This window comes from Olea europaea, chromosome 17, assembly GCF_002742605.1.
Source record: "Olea europaea var. sylvestris chromosome 17, O_europaea_v1, whole genome shotgun sequence".
NCBI lineage: Eukaryota > Viridiplantae > Streptophyta > Magnoliopsida > Lamiales > Oleaceae > Olea > Olea europaea.
Window position 1 is genome coordinate 14,153,126 of NC_036253.1, and position 20,936 is coordinate 14,174,061.

Here is a 20,936-nt window from a genome sequence, read left to right on the forward strand (position 1 = left end):
AGAAGAAAATTCAAAAGCCGATGACCATTTAAGCAACTTCGACTGCCGGTAGCAAGGGATGCTGGAGTTGATAATGTATTTGTTCCAACCGCATTGGTTTCATTTGTTTGCTGTGCTCCCTCAGTATTATTTGGGCCAACAACGTTGCATGCAATTGAATTGCATATTTCGCAAGTTCTGGCAAAGAAGAGTATCAGTAAGAAATTTGGAAGTAAAAAGTAGGACACAAATGCTACATATTCGTAATATGAAAATTATTAATTTATTTTATAAATTCAATATTTAACTTCAAAAAAATATATAATATAAATTAAATAACAAAAATACCATGATCTATCTAATCTAATTAAAACATTTCAACATAAATCATTGTCATCCTAAATGAATTCATATGTAAAATCTGGTCGAATGAAACGCACGACTTTTTCATGGAATTGATAAATCTACCAAGGACGGCCGACGCTAGAATTGGAAAATCTAGGTTTATGTTAAAATTTAACATTACATTTCTTTTAGTATAGTAACTGAAGCCTGTAATGAAGCTAATTTTTTGTTAGAGCCCATAATTAAGTTCTTTGTTTTGGTAAAAGTTCTAAATATTTACACGCAAAATTTCCTAAAAGTTTCCATAGAGTTTCTTAATTTCATTTAAAAATGGAAAACTATTTTTGAGTTTCGGAACATTTGAGTCTTTTAAGTTTTTGTGCATCCTAGGTAGGAGGCAAGATTATCACTTATGAAGATACTGAACTCCATACCTCCTCCTTTTCCCATTCTTGAATAGATGAACTTCGTATTGTCCATAGCCCGGTTTGACAACATACTTTATCATCTCAGTGGATCTCAACTAGCTTTATATTGATATGGTTCCCAAGGAGGAGTGGATTTCCTTCACGAGGTCGGCAAATTATATCATTACGTATTCAAGTTTCTTATCATTAACTACATAGGCACTTTGTACACATAATTTTGGTATATAAAGGTATGGAGAGTAAAGACTAATTAAACCACATGCCAACTGTCGTAGGGAAGGAAAGAAAATTTGCTGATGTGCCACATGTTTAATAGATTTCTAGAGTGTAATAGACCAACTAAAGTCATATTGCTTTACTTGATTAATAGATAACATCCCATGTACGGAACATCATGTGCATAACAAGTGACAATACTTGTATGAATATTGCCAAGTAGATTCAGCATCAATTCAAAATCATAAGAAAATCACAACAAAATATTCAAAAAGCAGGAACAGAGAAAAATAATCTTTTCGCAGAAAAAGAACTGAATATATAAAAATCACCACTTAGGTAAAGAAAGAAAGAGAATCTCAAGAATGAGGTAGCAGATAAAATTCATAAGAGGATATAATAGAAAGGAATCGTCGGTGTAGTTAGAAATTTAAGCAATCCTTCCAACTGCTTTATTCTTTTGCTTTACCTTTTGCTATCACCTCAATAACAACACAAACTTCTTTACCTTTCCTTTTCACTAAACTTTGGTATCTGTATTATCAAAGAAACCAAACTTGTAAGGTATCCATAAAATACTCATTATCGTCATAAGTGAAATGCCCCCTCAATACAATAATCATCCCAACAACTCCAAAATAGAAAAGGAAATTAAACGGGGACACAATGCAGAGAATAAAAGTCAAACAAATGTAAGCCATGAAACCAATAAAAACACTTATGGATTTAGTTCTAATCCACATTTATGATCGCAAAAAACTAAACGGAAAAAATAAATAAGTAAAAAATAACAATCACACACAGATTTACCGTGTTTCACTGTGAATTTAAAGGAATATTAGGTCGATTTGCAGTTCAGGGTAAGTGTACATTCTGATTAGGCTAGACTCTTCAAGGACTAACTGAAGAAATCTAGAGAGGCATGGACATGGAGTCTAGTATTATACAAATAAACCTTTAAATGCAAAACATAATTCACACGATCAAAAAAATTAAGAAGAAGAAGAAGAAAAACTCAAGATTCTGGTTTACTCACTTGTTCCCTTTAATTTTGAACCAAGTCTCTGCACAATGCTTATGAGCAGCAGCCAAATCATCCTTACAAGAACACCCCAACTCAATGGCAACACCAGATTCAGGGCTACTGCTCACTAAACTCAAATGGCAAATCCTACAATCTCTCTCAACCTTCTCGAAATGCACCTTAATTTCTCCAATCCCACCATTTTCTATATCCACTGAACAATCAGAAGAATCAGAATCGGCCACTGATGAAGCCCTCCTAGAATCCAAAACCTCGTCTTCCAAAATCTCACCGCACTCAGAGCCACAGGCAATGCTGTAATCATCATAAGAGCCATCCCCATCAACCGTGAAGTAAAACTGAGAGTAACAAGAGCCCTCATCGGCGTCGGAGAAAAAAACGTTACCCTCCTCCTCCTCGCCGCCGTCTCCTCCTCCGCCGCCACCGCCACCGCCGCATTCTAAGTCTACCAGAGATATTTCTGAAGTCGCCATCTTGTAGACCCAGAAGCGAAAATGTGTGATTCAAGGAGGAAACAGTGCATCAAAGGCTTCAAGATTAAATCATTTAGAGAGCCCCCAATGAGTTAAATTCGGCAGCTTAATATCTGTCTTTGTATTATGTGTATTTGTGAGTTCTCAGAGAATAATGTGCAAATAAAGCAATGAGCATTGGATTAGGTGACCCTTTCAACTCCCCTAGTGTGTTATAATTTTACACAATTTCACACATAAATAGAGAGAGAGAGAGAGAGAGGTTTAACTTTTAAGATGGCAAAGAACGAGAGTTCTGCCAGAGAGAGAAGACACGCTAGAAGAGTTGGGAGATCACTGAAGGAATTGAAAATTTTTCTATTTACCCCCAACCTATTGCTCCAGTAATAATTTGGTTCTCAATCTTTTATTATAATTGACGCTTCCTTTGCAAACTAAACTTTGAAATTTGTATCGGTTCAGTCATCAAACTGTTTTTAGCGCGGATGATCAATGAATGTAGTCATCATTTTTAATAAAGCTAAGAAAGATATTTATGGTCTCAATTTTGATTTGGTAGCAGCTCTTTTAATTTAATTTTAATTCAGCAGTTTATTCATTAAAATCTACTCAATTTTGAATATTAAGTTGGTTAATTTTTAGTCATGTTATCATTTCCCTTTGCAATATAAGCATCACCATTAGACAAATTACCAAATTCGTTAAATTAAGCAACCGATATGTTATCGATGATTTAACTTAAATAATTCTGTAAGTTTGATGACCATCTACTTAAAAAGATTGATGGCTAAAATGACACATTTTGAAAGTTTGCTGACTAACCAAGTTCTTAATTAGCCGAACGACGAAAACTATCTAAATTCTCTAGCACATCATACCTCACGTATCAAATTTTACAAATTTAAATTTTATTTTCCAACTCTAGTCGATGAAGAATAATTTGAAGTGAAATATATGTCCACATGTTGGTACATAGATTAAGCCAAAATTATGGAGATTGATTAAGGATGAGATACTATTTACAAACATATATTTTCTTTATTTTAAGTGAATTTTTATGATATATTAATATTTAATTACAATAATAAGACTTTAATCTAATAATTAAACTTTAAGCTTTATGCTTTATTCACAAATTTTCTTTTTTGCTTTTCATAAATAATTTTGTTACGTTTACGCAGCTTACTTGTCGAGTTGTAGAAGAAAATCTCAATATAAAATAATAAAAAGTAAGTTAAATATATTTATTAATTATTTTTCATTTTCAAAAGTAAGTGGAATCGCCACGAAATATTTGTTTCCTAACCAATGGTCCTTTTTATGTCCATTAACATGTGCTACATTCACATGCCTTAGGTAATTATTGATCAATCTTTTGATATTTGTTAGTGCGGACATTATTTTTTTCTAATTTCAATTTTAATCCTTCATATGACTCAAACTCAAATCCTTAACCTTGTATGGTTAATTACATAATCACGCTATTGTAAAAGTAAGCATAGAAAAGGAAATGAAAAATAATTTCATCCGTATCAAAGACCAACACAGAAAATCAAAATGCTTGAAAACAAAAAGCGATTCTCTTCGACTTTATGTTAGTTTCCAATATTTCTCTTAAGAAAAGAAGGAATAAATCATATGTATGAGGAAGGTAGAAACTAACAAGTATAAAATGAATTTATAATTTTTCTACTTTAGTAAGAGTACGAATAAGAAAATCTCCTTGATTGGGTAACATTAATTTTCGTGTATGAATAAATATCTTAAAAATCATGAAAAAACTGCCTGACAAAGTAGGAAGTCGAAGTAGAGCTAGGGCCTTACAGAGGCTTGTTAGTCAAGTTGCCAACGAGAATTTTCAAGTTGACTAATGAAACGAGTGTCATATAAAATCTTTTAAATTAGAGAATTTATAAAGAGAGATAAAGTTTTGAGTTTCAATCACATCTTTAAATCAAATTGCACTCCTTTTTGCAAGATTATTGACGCAAACAACGATTTACCTAATTAGTACTATGATAGTATCGATCACGTCAACCCATATTTCTCATTTGTAGTTCCTACTTGATACAAATTCTTTAAAATGTACTTTCTAAAATTTATTTTTCAAGCCACGTAAGTCCCTGTTTGACAATTATTATTTTCAAACTTTTTTTCTTTTTATATACTCATTTTTAACTATACTTTCACACAATAAAATAATATTATACACTTCAATTTAAATATTTTTTCTACTTTTTTATCACAAATATTTTGAAAAATTACTATTTAAATTTTTTTTTTTTTTTTTAAATAATGATTGTCAAATATATTGTAACTGATGGGACCATTTGCAGTCGTAAATTTGGGCGTGACTTTAGGTACTGATTTCTGAAGGACCTACATTGGACTCTAGGTGGACAACCCTCTAGTGTATTCGTTTGCCTTGACGTAAAAAGTCAAGTACAACTATCCAAAACAAGATTATTAAAAATAAAAAAGAGTAAATTATTGATACTATGGGGTTAGACTTTGGGGACATTAATGTTGGTTTTAATATTATGGAAATACTTCTTTGGAGTTATGTCCATAAGTAAATAAGCCCTATTTGGTCCCATTAATTTTCATTTCATTACATTTTATTTATTTCTCTTTTATTTTTTACCACATAATCTTTCATAAAATAATATTACACATAAATATAAAAATTTTCCTTCTTTTCCTTCTTTTTCAAACACTCATTTTTTACAAAAAAAAAAATATTACATACATTAATTTTTCCACAAAATGGCGGCCAAACAGGGGCTAAATGCACAAAAATTGAATCTTCAATCTCATATTTTTATTAATACAGGTTTGATCTCTTGTTTCCATGGGATATTTCTCATTATATCTTGCTACATATACATCAGTGGTTATATAATGTCGTATGGCACTTAATTATTTGTCAGTTTAAAACACATCAATTTTTTCATTCAATATTTTTATTTCATATCATATTATGTAGCCCTTTATGTACAATTTTAATGTACAAGTAGCAAAACCTTTTTTCATTTGGGGTTCTTATTCTTTTCTTATTTTATATTTTTCCTCTCATTTTTAATCATTTTAAACGTAATAATATGAAAAAATATGTTTGCCTTTATTTGAATCGATCAAGTTTTGGACTCATGGATGATTTCTGGGTCATACGACTGTATTTTGGGTGAAAACCTTTGAAGGAACCTTATGCTGCATATTAATTTAAAGGTATGACCGTTTGACTGCAAAAATAAAAGGTTTGGAACTTCATGCACTTTTTTGAAAGGTTAGAGACCCTTAGTGCAATTTACTGTTTTATCCTAATGATGACCTATAAACCTAATATCAAGTGTTAGTGCAATTTACTGTTTTATCCTTATGACCTATAGGAGATTCAAATGAGTATATTTTTCAAAAAAAAAAAAGAAAAAAAAAAGGAGGACTCCTGTGCAATTTTCCTGAAAATTATGTAACATGTGTATTATTTTTATTTTTATTTTTTATAATGGGGAAATCGCAGTCGCTACCCTTCGAGTGCGCTGGATAAACTTGAAAGTTTTTATGTTTTTGGATAAGGAAAAAGTTCATAATTCAGGGGTATTCTTTATACCAATTCTGCGCTGGATAAACTTGAAAGTTTTTATGTTTTTGGATAAGGAAAAAGTTCATAATTCAGGGGTATTCTTTATACCAATTCAATAATGAGTTAGATTGTTTAAAAATTCAAAAATCAGGTATATATTTAATTAATTAAAAATAATGATGTCACAGAGATATCATTATAGGTCACATTTTATTTATTGGTCACAAATTGTCAAATTAATTAGTCAAATATTATTTTAAGGTCACAAATCAAAAGTTTTATAGATCACAAATCGTTAAATTAATTAGTCACATTATTTTGAGGTCACAAATCAAAAGTTTAATAGGTCACAATTTATTTCTTTGATCACATATCTAAAAATTTATAGATTAAAAATTATTTTGAAATCACGTTAATTAGTCACAGATTATCAAATTTTTAGGTTACACGGTCACAAATAATTAAATGATTGGTCACATACTTCAAATAGTGGTCACTGACCACCACCACCAACACTATCGTACTGCCACTACCGTCACGGTTACAGATTACCAAATTTTTAGGTCACGTGGTCACAGATAACTAAATGGTTGGTCACATATGGTCATAGACCACTACCACCAATACTATCGTACCGCCACTGCCATCACGACCATTTGCAACCACCCTCACCCCATCACCGACGCCAACAAAAATCAGGACCACTGCGGGAAACCGTCACAATAACCAAATTCAACAAAAATCGCCCCAACTGTTAGATTCACCATCGCCGCCACCAATAACAAAAATAACAGCCAACCGTTAGATCCACCACCGTCGCCAAAAATTACAGCCACCATCACATCCAATGAAAACACTGCCACAGCCTCAAATTCCCAAAAAAAAATCTCCAAATACGTCGATCGGCACCACCACGACCACCACCGCCTCAAATCACAACACATAAACTACATATAATCACAAACTTTGTGTACTCTTAGCCACAAACATCGGAAAAGCGGTTGATGGGAGTGGAGGTAGTTCGCCATTCACTGTCAGAAGACGGGGAAGCGACATCTGTGCTACGAACTTTCGACAGCATTCGTCGCCAGCCTCTGTTGAATGGGAAGATGGGGAAAATGTGCTAGATCTGAGGGAAGCAACGATCTAGTGCTACGAATGGAGGTGGTGTAGCGAGGGTGAGAAGAGGAAGAGAGAGAAAGAGAGAGAGTGAGGTGAATGAAGGGGTGAGTGAATTAATTAGGGTTTGGCATACCTGACATGTGCATAAAAAATTTTCTCACTTGATATTTGTATCATAATCTCTAAACACCTGGGACGGTGTAATTTTCACTTTGGACAATGGGATTTTTTTTACCTAATGGTTTTGCATCCACATGGGCTGTTAACATGTACACCCATTTAGAATCAGGTCCATACTCATGGAACATGATTGGTCTGTGTATTGTGGTTTTCTTTCTGTCACCTGAGTCCGATTCCACCCGCGATAGCCAACATATGAGTCTTCCATGACTCACTTTTCGCAAAGTAAAATAATTAGAATGTGTTTGATTGGCATAAAAAAATATTATCTAAAAGAGAAAATGTTTTTCTTGTTTTTAGGAAAATAAAAATCTACCCCCAAAGAAAATATTTTCCTTAAAAAAAAGTATATTTTCAAAAGTTGAAAAATATTTTCAATGAAAAAAAAATAGAAATCAAACACTACAAAGTAAGAATTTGGGTGGAAAATTGATATTTTCTATGAAAAATAACTGCAATCAAACGTACCCTTATTTATATTAAAGGGAAAGGAAAAAAAAGAAGTTACAACCACACTAATGGACAGACAGCTACTCTTCTTGAACTTCAATTTTCATAGGCAATTAGAATAAGTTCTTGAAAACTACTTATGCAAAGATGACGCATTTGTCATTTAAGACATAAATGATTCGATAAAATCTATATCAAAGTTCAGTGAACAACGAGTAATTTTTTAAATATCGAGGAACATGTAATGACCTATAGAAAAATTCAATAACTATTAATTAAATTAACTCTTGAATCTCAATCTCTAAAATTTATTTTTTTCAAAGTAATTTTTAATTGTATATTCTTCTAATAAAGTGATTTTGCTTATGAATCCCCCTCCCAAAGAGGCCCCCTCTTCCCCTTTTTTTTAAACATTTTGATCACAATGTTAGAAAAAGATATCACTTGTTACAAAATCCATTCTTTAAAAATGGGGAGTTGATTAATGTTTTGTGAAGTAAAGGTAGCAAAGTGCCCATATATATATGTACTCGCCTTTTCTCTGCTTTCTGACTTAGCCCTTGTTTGGTGGGGTTTAATTTATTTATTTTTTTAAAGATTATGAAATGTGGATTAAAAATTTGTAAAATCTATAAAATATGTGATTAAAATTAGTTGATGACTTTCACTTAGATTAAATCACTATCAAACAAGAGATTCCATAGGGAATCTTGGTCTAGACATTTTAGGCCAAGACTTAGTTGTTCAAAACCAATTTGTATAAACAAATGTTTGACATCAAGTGCTAACACCCTATTTGGCGAGGGATTAATAGGTGGTTTGGTGGGGATTAAAATTAGATTTTTAATAGATTTTGATATAAATTTTTGAGATATGTGGTTGGAATTTTGTAGAACCTATGAAAGATGTGATTAATATTGATTGTTTGAATTTGACTCGGATTAAAATCTAATTAAAATCTGAGCCAAACAGTGACTTAGATTTTTAGTAAATTTTGATAAAAATTGATGAGATGTATAGTTAAAAAGTTATGAATCCCGTAAAATGAGCGATTCAAAGAGGGCTAAGTTGTATTCTTAATCGTCTAATATCCCTGCTTTAAGATAGGGGACAATTAGATGGAATCCAGTGCACATAAAAGACTAGTGAGGCCCAAGTTCTTAAGCCCATTGCTTGTGTATGCTTTGTTTTGTTGGAAAAAAATTATATATAAGCGCATATTTCAAAAATACTGTTACATATTTTTTTCGAAGAATACTTGATGTATGATTTTCTTTATATATGCTATTTTCTGATATGTTACATCCTTGACGTTACAGATTTCATACACTAATGTGACACATCAATTTGAGTAAATTATGTTACCAATATTTAGCATATGGAAAGTTTGAATTGAAATAGTCCTATAGTAACATCTGATACATATTACTTTATATGTGTTGCATCCACTTCTCTCAAATATATATAGTTCACAATCAATCTATTCAGACAGGGTCATTGACAACCCATGTGACAGGGTTTTAAAAAATCCCGTGTGGCATGACTATTTAACCATTTTTGAGAGAAATGGGAAGAAACGTAATTGTTGTTCATTCATAAAACAAAATGCATTTACCAAGGAAAGATAAAGCTCTCCTCAAAGTCCCGAAAAAGAAAGAGAAAAACCTACCTTCTTCATTTTTCCCCAAAATAGAAACTGAAAGTCCCGTCAAATTGTTCCAATGGAGGTGCCCTGTCTAGCCAAGATGGTCGATATCCGAACACAACTCTCCAGGCTTCGCTAACTTTCAACAGCATTGATCTCCATAGCTGTGCTGCCCTATCTAGCCAAGATTCTTCTCTTCCATAGACTGTGGTGCCTATTTATTAAGTGTTCTTCTAATTTCGTTCAACCATACGATAATTTTATTTGCTCTGATCACTTATGTTGTACTTAAACCCTAGGATAGTTTTATGCTCTATTTTTTAATGTTATAAATAAACCTTGCTAACTGAAGATCAATTATGTGCCGCTGTTGATTTATGAGCCGTTATGTTGTAATTATTCGAATACCATATGCACTTAGTGACAATTTTGGATTCAATAAGTTCTATGGATAATTGGATGAATGTAACTCTTCATATGTGGTAAATGCTGTTGGAGAAATTTGGGATAATCAATTGAAATTTGTTGGACGGTGAAAATAATGGACAAAGTGCAAAACGAGCATGAAAATGTTTTGGTGGAATCTCCTAATGAGAATGCTCCAGACTCTGTTAACACAGTGGAATTTGAAACTTCAATGGGAGATAGAGTGATTGAGCCTGTTGTCGATATGCAGTTTAAGGAATTAAAAGATATGCTCGATTTCTACAGAAATATGCTTATACTATTGGTTTTTCGATGAAGAAATGAAATTCGAAAAGGGGAGATGATGGAGAGCTGAGATATGTGACACTGACATGCAGCCGTAAAGGTCGAAGAATCGGTAACACTAGTTGTTCTTTAAAGCTGCGACCAACAATTCAGATGGGTTGTAAAGCCAGAATCTCTACATCTTCAGATATTTATGGAGCTTGGAGAATTAACACAGTTCACCTCGAGCACAATCATGACACTAGTCCTTCGAAATCTAGATTATATCAATGCAACAGAAAACTTAATGCACACGTGAAATGCAAGCTTCAAGTGAATGATTTGGCAGGCATTCCGGTGCATAAAAGTTACAATTCTTCAGTTATAAAAGCAAGGGGTTACAAGAACATGAGTTGTGTGGAAAAAGATTGCCGAAATTACATTGTAGAAATTAGGCGATTAAGGCTCGGAGAGGGAGATGCTATAGTAATACAATCTTACTTTTCGAAAATGCAAGCACAATGTTCAGGGTTTTACTTTAGCATTGATTTGGACGATGAATCGTGGTCGAAAAATGTGTTTTGGGTAGATAATCGCTATAGACAAACATATAGGGAGTTAGGCGATGTTGTCATATTTGATACCACTTACGTCACAAATAAGTATGATATGTCGTTTACCTCATTTGTTAGATTCAATCATTATGAACAGTCGATATTGCTTGGAATAATAATCGATTAGGATAGGGCCATGCAAATGCAATCCAGCTCGTTTTTCTAAACACAAAACATGGATAGTATGTGTGACATATTCTAAAGAAATTGCCTAAAAAGTTTGGATACCACGACTATAAAGCTTTGATATTTGGGGCTATACACAAATTGGTTTACGATTCGCAATTTGTTCAAGAATTTGTAGAAGGTTGGGTTGCAATGATTGATACGTATGGCTTGCAAGACGATACTAGGTTGTCTGGACTATATGAGAATAGAGGACATTGAGTGCATTGTTATTTGAGGATCACTTTTTTGGTAGGAATGTCAACAACTTAAAGAAGACAGAGCATAATGCATTCTTTGATAGGTATGTACATTCGAAGACCTCCTTAAAGTAGTTTGTTAAACAGTATGAAAACAACACTTCGAAATAAGATTGAGAAGGAGTTTTGGGTTGATTTCAAGTCATTCTCGTAGATGCTATCATGTGCAACACAATAGATTTATTTTACATTCATAAGTCCTGCACTTCAAATGACAAAACAGGACCAATAGAAGAAATATCCATTTTAAAGGACTAATCCTTTTACAACATGGAGAACATACATCGTCCTATACTCAAGTGTGAATGTGATTTTACTTTCTTGAATTTCAGAGATATATGAAAATGGCATTTCAAGCAAACTTTTTTCACAGAGCTGTGAAATGGGGGCGATTTCCATATATACTTCTGCAAAGAAAATTCGTTGAAAATGATGGGAGATAGAAAGGCTTGTGGTGCTGATTTAGTAGGCTACCGGAGATGGTGAAACGAGCGACAACCCAACCATGTTCCAAAGTGCAGTCAGAGCAAAGGCTAAACCTTCGGTTCAAGTACGATCGGAGAATTCGAACCGTCTTCAGGCAAAAAAATCAACGTACTTGCTACTGGAGTGGCGGCAACACCTTCTGCTGAGTTGAGGTCAGAGATGGTAAGGCCAGGTTAAAATATTGTGTGGATTTCAATTTGGTGAGGAAAAACTCTCTTAATCTGGGGGAGGGATTTCTAGGTTAGTGGGTGTCACTTCTGAGACCAATCAGGTTTTGTCATTCATTCCTTTATTGTAAGTCAGATTTTGTGGCTTTTTTTTAATAGTGCTTTATCAGCCTAGAAATAAGGCTATCATTATTAACCCCATGTCCGTGTAGAGAGATTGTATAGTTCAAGAATTTTGCTCTCACAATAATTGAAAAGAATTATGAAGTAAAACAAAGAATTCCAGGTGCAAGGGCTTCAACAAATATTGCTGTTACTAGAACAGGAACGGTGCCATCACTACTTAAAAGCTCCGTCATGGCATTGTGGGAGTTTGACTTTTGTTTATCACAAAGGGCTGGGAGATATATTCTTGAACATTTCATAGTACATCATATTAATTAACATCATAATTTTAGTTCAATTGAAGGCAATTTTAAGTGGTTGATGTCTTAAACTAATGCAATATTTTAACTTTTACTTTCCTAATTTCCACCTTCGATATATTTAAGTTAAAAGACTTAAATAAATTAATTGTCATGTTTATATATTTTCTTACTTCTCCGATGGCCAAATTAAAGTAAAGGTCAACAATATTGGGACAGTTCTGATAATAGGCAAACAAGTAAAGGCTGGCAATGAATGTTAGCGCAAGGAAGGCAATGGAGGATATTCCTACGAAGCTCCGGTCAACCCCACACGCACTCACAGTTATCAATTTCTATGTATTCGGCCATTGTCGAAACGACCTCCGATGCCTTACATTTTTACTCCAATTTTTCGTCGTCGTTTTGGAACTTCTCAAATATGCACCTCTTCCTAGATGATGCAATTGCGAAGGAACAGAGATTGATTTTTTTGTAATGCGTGAAGACCTAGTTGAAGTGGTCATGAAAAGATCAAAATTATAGATCAAGAAGAAAAGTCGAATTTTCACTAGTCTATTGCTAGCTGACCACTCGAGCAGTAGGGAAACTTTTTGGAGCAGGGAGATATCGCTTGCCGTTAGACTGAGCTCGAGCGATAGAGTCGTCCGTGTTTTTCACTTTATGTCGGTATCACACGTATTTCGACCTAGTTTTCATTTTTTTAGGTTACTTCTAGAGTTTTGACACGTCTCCTATAAAATATAAACTCTTCGTTCAATTTATTAAAATTGGTGAAATTGTATTTTTCTCTCCACTGTTTGTCAATTAATAAAATTACTCGTTTCTTTGCCAATCTCTCTTCTTGCTTTAATCTTATTTTTATTTGCATGACCAATTATTTATATTGTGTCATATAACCTCTTCGTTTCGTAACAAGAGATATCAGAGCGATTCTAGTATCTTCCTTATTAATATCAAGTGATATCAGAGCTATTGGTTGAGAAATTTGCTTAAGGTTTTTTGTTATCTATGACAGTCATGAAGTATGAAATTTATTTTGGACCGCAGTACAAGAATTTTATTGTGGTTAGTGAAGATGCGAGCTTTATTAGTGCAGATGAATTTGAATGATGCGTTGTTTGGATTTGACAAGATGCCCACAACTTGGACAACAGGGGAGAAGCAACGAAAGGATCGGAATGCACTTTCACATATTCATCTTTATTTATCTAGCATTCTTCAGGACATTTTGAAAGAGAAGATGACTGTTGCATTGTGGTTGAAGTTGAAGAAACTGTGGATGACCAAAAGTTTGACAAGCAAGTTGCATCTGAAGCAGATACTACATTCTAATCTCATAGTAGAAGGGGGATATTTGGAAGATCATCTGATCGTGTTCAAGTAGATCATTGCTAATTCGAAAATATTAGAGTAAAATATGATGAAGAGGACTTGACCTTGATCCTGTTGTATTCATTGCCTACTTCATTTTCGTTGTTTACGAACAAAATTTGTACATTCGTGATACACTCATCATTGAAAACCTGTATGATGCCTTGTTCTCTAAGGAGAAGATGAAGCATCTGGTTAGAGCTGAGTCCAGAGGTAAAGAAGCTATTGTGGTTTATGGTGATTGGCAAAGAGGTAAGTCGAGGGCGAGTTATAGAAATCTAATTTGTTTTTATTGCAAGAAAGGACAAATCAAGAGAGATTGCGAAAAGTTGCAGAGTAAACGTAATTCAACTACAAGTTATGGAAAGCAATCAAACACTTCGAACGAGGCACACATAGCTGAGGGCTATTTGAGTAAAAGAAAACTCTTGATGATTTTTGACGTGAAATCCAAACCCGACAAGAAGTGGATTTTGGTTGAATACAGCTTGTGCATTTCAAATGTCATTTTCATGAAAAAATATTAATTCAAAAGTTGTGTAATCATATTTTCATCAAAATCAAGAAAAATATTTTTTAAAGGGAGGGGTAATTTTTTTTCTTTTCCAAGCAATTATCTTTCTCTCTCATCTACTTCTCTTTCTCTCATCTACCTATCAATAAAAGATGGACAAATATAACATTTTTTAAGTTGAAAATCAGACTAATCAAACACATTTAAGTTATATTTTTCATGCAAATAAATTTTGAGGAAATTACAAAAAAAGTCCATTTTGACATAGTCATTTGCAAAAATATCCAAATTTTTCAATGTCCATTTTTGCAATTATTTGGACTAGAGTACTCCTGGGTAGCTTCCATGAGAAGTTACATTAAAATGATGTTCTCGACATTTCAAATGTCGTTCTCGATATCTAAATCCGTTTATATTTTAAAAGTACACATGTCAAATGATAATATTAAATGTTCTCGACATTTGAAACGTTGTTCTCAACATATTAAATGTCTAGAATGACATTTTATTTCGAATATGACATTTCTCTACACTTTAAATATTATTCTCAACATTTTTGTGTCTAACATTAATTGTGACTTGATGTGTGCAATATAAAATTATTTATTCTTTCATTAAAGGTAAAATAGAGAATTTGATATCAAATTTGGCCATTTTTGCAAAGATGATCAAAAGTGGACTTTTTTAATTGACATATTTAAAACTGGACATTTTTTCAAATGCCCATAAATTTTTGGTAATTCAATTATCAATAATTTATTTTTTTCATACAAACCCTAAATTTAAACTTTCTCTCTAAAAAGAAAATAAAATAAAATTATCGGGCTTCAGTCAGTTTATTCAAAGAGGAAATTACAAAAAATCAGGTGTTTAAAAAACACAATTCTAAAATCAAGTTTAAAGTTGAATAATGCATTAATCAGGTTTCCATCAAAAATTAAACCCCCCACATATTAAAACCCTAATTCATTTTATCAAAACCCCAATCACCCCCAGCCCCACCTCTCCATGACCTATAATTATTTCGGTACTTCCCCTTCCCTCCCTTTACACCCCCCTCCCCTCTCTCTTCTTCTTTACTACCATATCACAACCAGAGGGGATGCCGCACCGGAGACGCCAACCGACAGTGACTGCAGCATGACGTCGGCATTCGACGATCTCCTTTGTTCTTTCGGCGCCTTTGTGCATTCGACTAGCATAACAACACATTACAGTGACTTTGCTCAAAGATCACCTTTTTGCCTTCAAATATGAGCGTTGTAGTGGCAATCTGAGTGATGTTTTTTGGGTGTTAGTGGTGGTTTGACCGTGGACGTGGCGACGGCGCTAATGGTGGTGTAGTGGTTTGATTTGCAATTTTTACAGTGACTTTGCTTGAAGATCGCCTTTGTGCCTTCAAATCTAAGTGTTGTAGTGGTGATCTAAGTGATTTTTTTGTGGTGTTAGTGGAGGTTTGACTGTGGAGGTGGCGGCGGCGCTTGTGGTGGTGTAGTGGTTCGATCTGCAATTTTGGGGGTGGAGGGGTTTTTGGTTTTTCGATTTGGTGGTGGTTTTCGTTGGAGGTGCAGGTGGTGGCGGCGGTGGCGGTCGACGATGGTGATAGTGGTGCGATGGATCTAGGCATGATAAAGGCGGTGGTAGGCAAGTCTGGCGACTGGTTCGTGTGGTGGTAAGTGCAGTGGTGTTTGCAGAAATGGTGGTGGTGGTGGCGGCGGCGCGGCAGTGATGCTGATCGGTGGTCGCAAGGCAATGGTGATTGTATTGATTTTGGTTGGCCAAGGGTGGGGGTGTCCATGACCAACAATTCCCTGTCTGTGACCAACTATTTGGACGTTTGTCACCAATTATTTGGTTGATTTGTGACAAAGAATTAGGTGTCCGTGACTACAAAATAATTTGTCACCAATAAACTGTGATATGTGACCCATAAATAAAATGTGACCTGTAATTTGAATGATTTGTGACCTCGAAATAATTGATTTGTAACCATGAAATGATACGTGACCAATTAATCGATGATATGTGATCGGTAAATAAATTTGTGACCAATAATTATGAATCTGTGATCATTAATCGTATAATTGTGACTTTGTTACATTTAATTAATAAATATTTTTAATTAATTATACCAAAACCTGAATTTTGCATTTNAACCAGAGGGGATGCCGCACCGGAGACGCCAACCGACAGTGACTGCAGCATGACGTCGGCATTCGACGATCTCCTTTGTTCTTCCGGCGCCTTTGTGCATTCGACTAGCATAACAACACATTACAGTGACTTTGCTCAAAGATCACCTTTTTGCCTTCAAATATGAGCGTTGTAGTGGCGATTTGAGTGATGTTTTTTGGGTGTTAGTGGTGGTTTGACCGTGGACGTGGCGACGGCGCTAATGGTGGTGTAGTGGTTTGATCTGCAATTTTTACAGTGACTTTGCTTGAAGATCGCCTTTGTGCCTTCAAATCTAAGTGTTGTAGTGGTGATCTAAGTGATTTTTTTTGTGGTGTTAGTGGAGGTTTGACTGTGGAGGTGGCGGCGGCGCTTGTGGTGGTGTAGTGGTTCGATCTGCAATTTTGGGGGTGGAGGGGTTTTTGGTTTTTCGATTTGGTGGTGGTTTTCGTTGGAGGTGCAGGTGGTGGTGGCGGTGGCGGTCGACGATGGTGATAGTGGTGCGATGGATCTAGGCATGATAAAGGCGGTGGTAGGCAAGTCTGGCGACTGGTTCGTGTGGTGGTAAGTGCAGTGGTGTTTGCAGAAATGGTGGTGGTGGTGGCAGCGGCGCGGCAGCGATGCTGACCGGTGGTCGCAAGGCAATGGTGATTGTATTGATTTTGGTTGGCCAAGTGTGGGGGTGTCCATGACCAACAATTCCCTGTCTGTGACCAACTATTTGGACGTTTGTCACCAATTATTTGGTTGATTTGTGACAAAGAATTAGGTGTCCGTGACTACAAAATAATTTGTCACCAATAAACTGTGATATGTGACCCATAAATAAAATGTGACCTGTAATTTGAATGATTTGTGACCTCGAAATAATTGATTTGTAACCATGAAATGATACGTGACCAATTAATCGATGATATGTGATCGGTAAATAAATTTGTGACCAATAATTATGAATCTGTGATCATTAATCGTATAATTGTGACTTTGTTACATTTAATTAATAAATATTTTTAATTAATTATACCAAAACCTGAATTTTGCATTTTTAAACTTTGGACCTGATTTGTAAATTGGTACAAACAATATACCAAAGTTATGAACTTTTCCCACATTCAAATTGGGCTGAATCTTTCTTGGAATTTGGGCCATACCCAAAGAAGCCAATGCAGATTGCGGATAAGTAGCTTTTAAACATCTCTCCCTTAGCTTAAGCAAATATTAGGGATGGGCACGGATCGGTTCGGTTCTAAAAAAAATCGAACCGAACCAAAATTTTCGGGTATCTAGTAAATGAAACCGTCGGGTCCAAATATAATTATGGAACCGTTCGGGTTCGGTTCCGTTCGGTTCCATTCGATTCTGTACTATAATTAAATTTTTAATATTTATAACAACATTTTATAAATACAACTAATGATACATTCAATGGTTTTGGAATATTAGAGACTAGTAAACTACATTGTTCAAATGATCACTACAGTTAAAGTTTCGGTCGACGGAGGTCACAGCTTCAATCAGAGGTTACAGTATCGACCGTTCAATCGAAGGTTACAGTATCGACCGACGATTGTATAGGTTTTGGAATATTAGCGAGACTAGGAGGGTGAGTACGAGAGTCGAAACAACGTTATGCACTTTAGTGTAGGTGTTTAGAGTTATTTAGTGGATTAAATCTTGTTGGGTTAAGAAATGAAACAATAAAATAGGTAATTGGGCCAAAAATAAAAAAATTAGAAATGAAACTAATTATTGGGCTGAAAATTTGGACTTAGAAATTGTTAATTTGTTTAAAAAAATTAAAATTAAAATGATTTGATTTACTCAATATAAAAAAAAAATTAGAAAGATTCGGATCTTATTCGGCTCTTCGATTCTTGGTCTAGAACTGAGAATCAAATCGTACCCGTCGATTCTCAATTCAGATATCCGTTCGAATATTTAATTTGACAAGAATCGTCGAATTCGGTTCGGGGCAAATATGCTCCAAAAGTGCTCTAAGAAGAAAAATCATACGCTATCCACTATCAAGTAACGTCTTGTTCCAGTAACAAATGTGCATAATTAGAGAAGATGAAGGTCGGTCTTCTCTCGTGGAGTTCTTGCTCTCGCTTTCTCTCTATGCCCTCGTCCACCACGCTAAAAGCCCACACCCATAAACCCTTAGTTTCCACAATCGCTGCAACTATTGAATCGGTCAATGAAAGATCCCTCACGTCAAGAGAGAGAAGGCAGCTGAGAAACGAGAGGAGAGAGAGCAAGCCGACTTACAACTGGAGAGAAGAGGTGGAAGAAAGGCTTCTCAAGAAGCCCAAAAAACGTTACACTTCGTGGACTGAAGAACTCAATCTTGATAACCTCGCTTTGCTCGGCCCTCAATGGTGGGTTGTTAGAGTTTCCAGAGTTTCGGGCCAAGAAACTGCTGAACGAATGGCTCGGTCACTGGCCCGAAATTTCCCCAATGTTGATTTCAAGGTAATTTTGGTTTGGGATATGGGTTTGGTGCAATCTTCTTATATTTTTCTACACTTATCCTGCAAATTTTTGTTGGCTGGGATTTTTGTAGAATTGACCTAATTGGCGGTGGTTTCTGTAGTAATTTCTCCTGATAAAACGTTATATGAAGTGTTATGACAAGCTAATTGGGAAAATATTAGTTCTCTGGCTGATTAAGAAGATATGTGCAGTCAAACAACTTGTTTAAGACAAGAAAGCTGCTTCAATATACTTTGATGTTAAAAGTTCAGTAATTGTTTGGCATCCCAGCATTTTACATTTAGTTTACTAGCTTCTTAGTTCAATGTTTTGAGAAATATTCAGCTTTTGTTACGACTTCGAGTTCAATGCTACTCGAAAAGGAAAATGTACAATGGGATATATAAGAGAGACACCATGCGAAAAATTTGAAAACGAGCTACCTATTTCCACAATGTATGTAAATTACAATAATTGGAATTACTTTTGTAATGTGAGATATAAAGCATTATTTCCATGGCAGAGTTGTGTTAATTAGAATAACTGGTTGGACGAAGTTATCAAGTTATAATGATTTGTGTAGACGAGCACCAAGATTCAAATGGTATAAATGTATAGCCCCCAAAGTATATAAGCACCAAGAGAAGTACATTCCACTCGCTCCTGCTTGCAAACCTTATTCACCGGAGGTTCTTGAACTTATTCTGAGCTCTAAGCCATCCACATTTCATGGCAAAAATTGCGTGGAGCTAAATCTCCATCATTCTATGCTTCTGAGCATCTTGTTATTGTGATCTGCAGGTATATATTCCATCTGTGCAAATCAAAAGAAAATTAAAGAATGGATCAATCTCTGTTAAACCAAAACCATTCTTCCCTGGATGTGTATTTTTGAAGTGTGTAATGAACAAGGAGTTACACGACTTCATACGAGAAACTGATGGGATTGGAGGATTTGTTGGATCCAAGGTTGGAAATACGTAAGAGTCTCAGTTGTTCCTTTCACCTTTGTTTGTTTGATCTACTTGTTTCCTTATTCCTGATAAATTTAGCATCGGTCTTATATAATGTACAAGTATCAAATACGTCTCATCTTAACTCAAGAAAAATCTCAAGGACGGTATTTAATTCTCCTGGCAAAACTCTTCTTTTATCATTTACAGAAAGCGTCAGATTAACAAACCTAGACCTGTAGACGAGGAGGACATGGAAGAAATATTCAAACAAGCAAAGGAAGAACAGGAAAAGGCCAATCAAGCGTTTGAAGAAGAGCAGCAAGCTGAAGGAGCTCTGGATTCCTTGAAGTTGGGTGTAGAATCCCCTTTGGTCATCTCCAAAGAAGCTACACATTCCAATACATCAACTAAGAGGAGAGGCAGATCTAAAAAAGCAGCCAAAGCGGCTGTAACTGGAAAGGAAAATGCAAGTGTAGTACCAGGTTTAACCATCCAAGTTACATCGGGCGCCTTTGCGGGATTTTCAGGCATCCTTAAGAAGCTTGATCACAATAGGGGCCTGGTATATCTTCTTGCTCCATGTATTTAATGTTATGAAGTGTGACTGTAGGAAATGGAGCCGTCCTTGCTCTACCCCCTCCCTCCCACCCCACACGCATTAAAACAAACCAAAAAATGAAAATTGAAGATATTAATTTTCGTCCCACCAACACACGTTACACACCCTCAACAGAATTTTTTTTTTTATTTCATGAAGTTGGCACTTTCATTAGCTGTCCATAGATTAATTTCTCACTCTATTTTCAATTTTTTACTTGCAGGCAACTGTTGGATTTACACTGTTTGGGAAAGAAACTTTAGCAGATATTGATTTCAATGACATTCTTGTTGAAACGAGTTGACATATATTTGGTGGTGGAACGCAGATTTCTTAGATGGTAAATCTGCTACTCCCTAGAAAATATTGTTGTCCTCCGGTAGTTAATTAAGCTCATGACATGACAAAAATCTGCATGTAAGCAGAGGTACGAACTACGAAGGGATGTTCATGTGCTTTTGTCTAGCAGAATGAAGTACCTTCGGAGATATTTCTAAAATAATTGCTTTTTGCCTTGCAAAACAACATATTCCACACAAGTATATAAAATCGATGACTAATTGATTCTTTGTGGTTA

At 34.9% G+C, this 20,936-nt stretch overlaps 2 protein-coding genes across 3 annotated transcripts; one reads left to right on the top strand and one right to left on the bottom strand.

The window, feature by feature from the left end:
- Positions 1-2,742, bottom strand: LOC111365233. 2 transcript variants are annotated; one of them, XM_022985648.1, is made up of 3 exons: positions 2,005-2,742; positions 1,438-1,502; positions 1-177 (listed from the first exon to the last, which is right to left on the bottom strand). In XM_022985648.1, exons 1-3 carry the CDS (start codon positions 2,484-2,486, stop codon positions 29-31), a joined length of 696 nt encoding a protein of 231 aa, XP_022841416.1. In that variant the 5' UTR covers positions 2,487-2,742; the 3' UTR covers positions 1-28. The 2 variants fall into 2 exon arrangements, 1 of the variants encoding a protein (XP_022841416.1); XR_002697388.1 differs by lacking the exon at positions 1,438-1,502 and adding an exon at positions 759-889 and having other exon boundaries at positions 102-177.
- Positions 2,743-18,354: 15,612 nt separating this feature from the next.
- On the top strand, positions 18,355-20,936 carry LOC111365234 (transcription termination/antitermination protein NusG). The gene is made up of 4 exons (XM_022985649.1): positions 18,355-18,805; positions 19,607-19,785; positions 19,969-20,323; positions 20,583-20,936. Exons 1-4 carry the CDS (start codon positions 18,404-18,406, stop codon positions 20,661-20,663), a joined length of 1,017 nt encoding a protein of 338 aa, XP_022841417.1. The 5' UTR covers positions 18,355-18,403; the 3' UTR covers positions 20,664-20,936.